This window comes from Chrysochloris asiatica, unplaced genomic scaffold (genome assembly GCF_000296735.1).
Source record: "Chrysochloris asiatica unplaced genomic scaffold, ChrAsi1.0 scaffold00045, whole genome shotgun sequence".
NCBI classification, from domain to species: Eukaryota; Metazoa; Chordata; class Mammalia; order Afrosoricida; family Chrysochloridae; genus Chrysochloris; species Chrysochloris asiatica.
In genome coordinates this window covers 16,970,305-16,976,304 of record NW_006408563.1, presented here as the reverse complement: position 1 = coordinate 16,976,304, position 6,000 = coordinate 16,970,305, and the positions used below count along the sequence as shown (strand labels likewise).

General features: G+C 38.8%; 1 protein-coding gene across 1 annotated transcript in view; it reads right to left on the bottom strand.

Annotated features, from left to right (window-relative positions):
* The window catches only part of DNAH7 (dynein, axonemal, heavy chain 7), a 324,797-nt gene that overhangs the window by 217,611 nt on the left and 101,186 nt on the right, over positions 1-6,000 (bottom strand). Inside the window, exons 23-25 of the mRNA XM_006862048.1 lie at positions 5,728-5,940; positions 5,089-5,198; positions 525-693 (exon numbers count right to left, since the gene is read on the bottom strand). Of these exons, the coding sequence (XP_006862110.1) occupies positions 525-693; positions 5,089-5,198; positions 5,728-5,940 (492 nt within the window). The remainder of the gene's footprint in view (positions 1-524; positions 694-5,088; positions 5,199-5,727; positions 5,941-6,000) is intronic.

The window sequence follows — 6,000 nt, the reverse complement described above, 5'->3', positions numbered from 1 at the left end:
TGTGTTGGAAGAAGTGAAGCCAGAGTGCTCCTTGGAGGCCAGGATGACCAAACTTCATCTCTCATACTTCAGACATATATGTCAGGAAGGGCCAGATGCTGGAAATGGATATCATGTTTGGTAAGGTGGAGGGTTCAAGAAAAAGAGGAAGACCCACAGCAAGATGGATTGGCAGTATGACAGCATCAATGGGCTCAAGCATGGCAACAATTGTGATGTTGGCCCAGGACCCGGCAGTGTTTCATTCTGTTGGGCACAGGGTTGCTATGAGTCAGTACTGACTCAATGGCACCTAACAACAACAACAACAGCAACAACAACTGGAATGATAGGTAAAACTCCTCCACAAATAACATTTTGATACAACTCTGCTTACCTTGAAAATTATTGACATAGAGCTTTAATTTTTACCTTTATGTAACTTACATTGTCTTTTTACTTCTAGTTAATTATGGTTCATCTATAAGTAACTCCCCTCTCTGATCAGTTATACTGGTGTAGAGATATGAAGAATTCATTCAAACCTTAAAGAATTTTCCTAAAGCCAGATAATCCAATCCATCAGAGCAGTTAAAAACAACACATTGTTTAGCAACAGCTTTTGCTAGGTCTTTGGTAGTTTCAGTCTTTCCAGTGCCAGCTGGACCCTCAGGTGCTCCCCCAAGGTGTAGATGAAGTGCTCCAAATAAGGTTCTGAAATATAAGGAAAAACAATCTGTGGAATAATGTAATTTTTTCATGCGTATACAAAAAAGAAAGTAAAAACTGAGAATGAAATTTGCTACCTCTTCTTTAACTATTTCTTCCATCACCATTGCCTCTGAAAATCTTTGCTAGTGCATTAAATCACCTGTGCAAAAATAGTATTGGGGTGGCATTTGATATCCTCTGACTTCACAAGGAGGAAGAAGAATCAAACTCAACATAAGCTCAAGGCCAATTCCAATAAGGTAGAGGTAAGCCATGCCCTCAGCCACTAATCTTCTTCACCAATTTTGACACCAACCATCCCTCTCAAGGATTCCTGGTGTGGTGCTGTGGGTTAATGCACTGGATTGCAAAGTCATTTGAACCGCAAAGTTGGCGGTTCAAGCTCACCAGCTACTTCTTGGAAGCCCTATACAGGGTTGCTATGGGTCAGAATCGACTCGACATCACTTAACAGCAACATCCCTCTCAAGACACTTACCATTTCTCTGCTGGGTTTGAAAATTCGTTGCAATGGCCACACTGAACTCACAGACAGTATTCACAAATATGAAGCTTTTATTAGGGAAGTTAACTGGTTACAATTCAGGGTCAGAAATTCCCATGATATAGTTCTTCAGGCATGATAGCTTCTTCTTAGCTGTGCCAGAGGTATGCCTCTCTTTCGATCTTAGTCTCTCAGTCACATAGCCCCTTGGCCTCTACCTTGCATGGGGCAAGTGTTACTAAGCTCCTTTGTTGTTAAGTTTTAAGGGCCATTAGTTCCAGCCCATAGCAACCCTGCATAGGGTTTCTGAGGGGCAGCTGGTGAGCTTGAACTGACCACCTTGCAGTTCAAACAGCTTTGCTGTCTGGTGCATTAACTCACAGCACCACACCAGGACTCCTTCAGTATTCCTAATATATGCCCAAAGGGCACACCATGATGTCATCAGCCTCAGCCCAAAGGCGCTCAGCTCTAGTTCTATGGGTCAGCAAATCTATCTCCCCTAATTAAGTGCCTGGAGGTACCCAGCTAACCTGAGTGAGTACGCTGCCCAAAGACACTCAGTTTTATTGGCTCCAAGGGCCAGAGAGCCCACCATTCTATCTCATGCTCTGGGTTCTGCTGTCACTGCTCCTTTGCCTCTCCTCTGGTGTTATAGCTTTTGGTCTCCTGGATCAAGGTGGTTCAGAACACAGGTATCTTAGGGTCCAAAGGACACAATCAACTCCTGGCTCTGTTTTCTTGAGATTGTTCATCTGTCCTGAGGTGGCTCATGTTAAACCCAATGTGTAGTCAGTAAAGCATAGGTAAACATCTCTCTGGTATTCTCTGCTTTCAGCCAAGATCCATCAGACATCAGCAATGATATCCCACTTTCCACATCCTCTTCTGAATCCGGCTTGAACCTCTGGAAGTTCTCTGTCAATGTATGCTTGCAGCTGTTTGTGTATTACCTTTAGTAAAACTTTACTTGCATGGGATATCAAAGATATTGTCCAATGATTTCCACATGTTCTGTTGGGTCACCATATTTGGTAAGGTGGAGGGTCAGAGAAAAATAAGAAGACCCCCAGCAAGATGGATTGGCAAAATAGCAGCATCAATGGGCTCAAGTGGGCAACACTTGTGATGTTGGCCTAGGACCCGTCAGGGTTTTGTTCTGTGGTGCATAGGGTTGCTACGAGTCGGTACTGACTCAATAGCACCTAACAAGAAGAACACCTTCCTCTGAAAATGCTGCATTTTCTAGAGTTCTGTTTCCTCTGATTTTTGGTCTCATTCATCATAGGTTTCTACTATTAAATTGGTTTAGATGATTAAATGATAAATGACTCAGTATAGAACTTAGGCTAATGATAATATTCTTTCAGCCTATCAAGGATGTTATTCTTCTAGCATCCATTGCTACTGATGAGGAGTTTGTTATTTGAAGCATCATTTCAGTGTAGGTAATTTTATTTTCTTTGTTGTAGCTTGTTGAACCAATATTTTTTTATTGGTAATGTTCACTATTATGAAACTAAATATGAATGAACTTTTTAATAATCCTGCTTGGGACTTCCTTATGTCTTTCTTCAAATCTGGAAAATTCTAAGCTATTGTTTATTAGATTTTGCCTCTTTTCATTCTCTTTCTTTTTCTTAACTTCTTTTATATGCGACCTCTGTATATTTCTGGGTTATTTTTCAAATGTGTATTTGTCTTCCAGTGCTTAATTCTCTATTTCCTATATTGAAGTTGATCACTGAGTTTTTAAAGTATAAGAATTACATTTTTTATTTCTAGAATTTTAAGTTGTCTCTTTTACTAAATTGACTGTGGTATAGATTCAATCATGTGTCCCAGAATATGAGGAAGCTTCAAAATGTTTATGGAAAAATCAATTTAAAATATAATGGAATTTTCCCATGAACTTTTTGAAGCCCCCTTGTTATATGTTGGAATGATGTGGCACTGTAGGATAAGCATTGGACTGCTAACTGCAAGGTCAGCAGTTCAAACCCACCAGTTATTCCTTGGAAACTCTGTGTAGGGTGGCTAAGACTCCAACTAACTCAACAACACTTAGCAACAATACATGCAGATGTAATTCCATTTGGGACTAGTTTTCCTTTGTTATGTTAATAGAGCCATACCAATGTGGGGTGTGTTTTAAACTGATCCTGTTTTACAGATAAGGAGATTAGACACAGAAGCAAAAAGCATATGGGGATAGGTAGGTACAGGCCACCTGAAGATTGCTAAGGAACCAAGAAACAGAAGCGGAAAAGCGACTGCTAGAGATTTCCTCTAGAGCTACTGACCTGAATTTGGACTTCTTAAATATCTGAATTTAAGCCTCTTAAATATCAGAAATAAATTTCATTTTTAGAAGCTAAGATAGACTATTTAAACTCACAATTTTGCCCTTATGCTTTCTGAAGAAGGTATTTGAAATGAACAAATCATTGATTTTGCAGAATTCTATCATGCGATCTCAGCATCATTTCTATCACCAAGGCCATCTTTTCCAACTACTGATCTTTTGTCTTTGTTCCCAACCTTTGCATTACAATCACCAGTAATGATCAATACATCTTGATTGCATGTTTGATCAATTTCAGATTGAAGAAATTTGTAGACTTCTTTTATTTCATCCTCGCTGGCTTTAGTGGTTGGTATGTAAATTTGGATAATAGTGGTATTAACTGTTCTTCCCTATAGGCACATGGATATTATCCTATCACATACAGCATTGTACCTCATGACTGATTTGGATATTTTCTTTTTGACAATGAATGCAACACCATTCCTCTTCAATTTGTCATTCCCGGAATAGTAAACCATGTGGTTGTCAGGTTCAAAATGGCCAATACCAGTCCATTTCAGCTCACTAATGCCTAAGATATCGATGCTTATGCATTCCATTTCATTTTTGACAATTTTTAATTTTCCTAGATTCATATTTCGTACATTCCATGTTCTGTTTATTAATGGATGTTTACAGCTGTTTCTCTTCATTTTGAGTTGTGCCCCATCAGCTAATGAAGGTCCCGTGGGCTTTATTTTTACTGGTTTTACTCCATTCATGTCATCACGGTCAACTTTACTTTGAGGAGGCAGCTCTTCCCCAGTTGCATATTGAGCGCCTTCCAACCTGAGGGGCTCATTTTCTGACACTATATCTGAGAGTGTTTCTCTGCTATTCATAAGGTTTTCCGTGACTAAATATTTGGCAATAGTTCACCACTCCTTCTTCCTAGCCGGTCCTTGTCTGGAAGATTATCTGAAACCTGTCCACTGTGGGTGACCCTGCTGGTATTTAAAATACTGGTGGCATTGCTTCCAGAATCACAGCAACTCACAAGCACAGTACAACAAACTGACACATGAGTGGTGGGAGAATGGCACAAAACATCTGACAGAAAGAATCAAAGTTTTAAGGAAAAAGAGGAGATGGGCAGTGTCAAGCACCATTGTGACCTGGAATAAAATAACAATTAACTATTTCATTTGAAAATAGCAACATGAGCATCAGAGAAAGAAACCAGATTATAGTTTTCAGGGTCACTACAATATCTGAAAGAGGAGACAAGGGATATCGTCTTCAGAGAACTTTGACTAAAAAGGAAAATATACTAATGAAGCATCCAGAAGGAGAAAAAAAAAGTAAAGGGATTTCTTTTTATTTAATTAGGTGAGATAGTTGGTAATAATTACAGCTTCAGAGTTCAGAAGAATAAGCCAGCAGAGAGACAGAGAAATTGAGTACAAAGTTGAGAAAAGAATTAAGAGCCTAGACTTAAAAGTTAACACAGTATAAATTTATAGCATGAAAGATAATTTTTCAAAAATCCATGTTCTAGGGGTGAGTGAAAGTTATTTCCAATAGATCTTTAAATTAGTGAGTGTACCTGTAACATCTATCAGTGAGTGGAGTAATGACCAGCCGGGGGGAGTTACCCAGATATTCATATCCATATCGCAAACCAGCATTGATCATCTTTGTTTCTAAATGATTTTCCTAGGTTGAATCAGATAAACTGAAGTTAAACAATAAAATTTACAATTATGTGAAATTGAAAGCTCATTATCAATGATTACTATGAACTTTTAAAAGTTCCTTCATATAAAACTGGGTGAGCACAGTGGCTCCATAGGATAAGCACTGGACTGCAAACCACAAGGTCAGCAGCTGGAGCCCACCATTTGTTCCACGGTAGAATGATACAAGCTTCCTGATACTGCAAAGAAAAAAACAAAACCCTCTGAAACCCTATACAGGGTCACTATGAGTAACAGACTCAACAGCACTTAGCAACAGCAACAATGTATAAAACACTATACCCATAGATATAGATACAAACAATGTAATATAGGTATAGCTGCTGACTGCTTTAATTGTCAATCTGCAAAGTGCTTGTTGGGTTATAGTTGGCCATCAGCAAAACATCCTCTTCTACTGATAGTATTTCCCATGTAAACAAGCAGGCACAAATTAAAAAGCTATGAGATGAAATTGCTGCATAATAACATTCGGTGATATCACTTACTTGCCAATAGTATCTAAGCTGACTTAACCATTCAAAGTCAGACTCATCACTAACTGTCTTTTTAACAAGCGATGTGAGGACATCTCTAGCATGGACATCAAGTACCACAAGGGCACCCAGAGTAACACGATTCTGCTTGGACAATTTGCCACGGACCAACGTGACAATATCATCAATTTGTTTATTACATCTATCTAAGTATTCTTCAAGAGCCTGAAAGAGAATAATAAATGATTAGTCAATGAAATCAGAATCATTTTCAAACAGGAATAT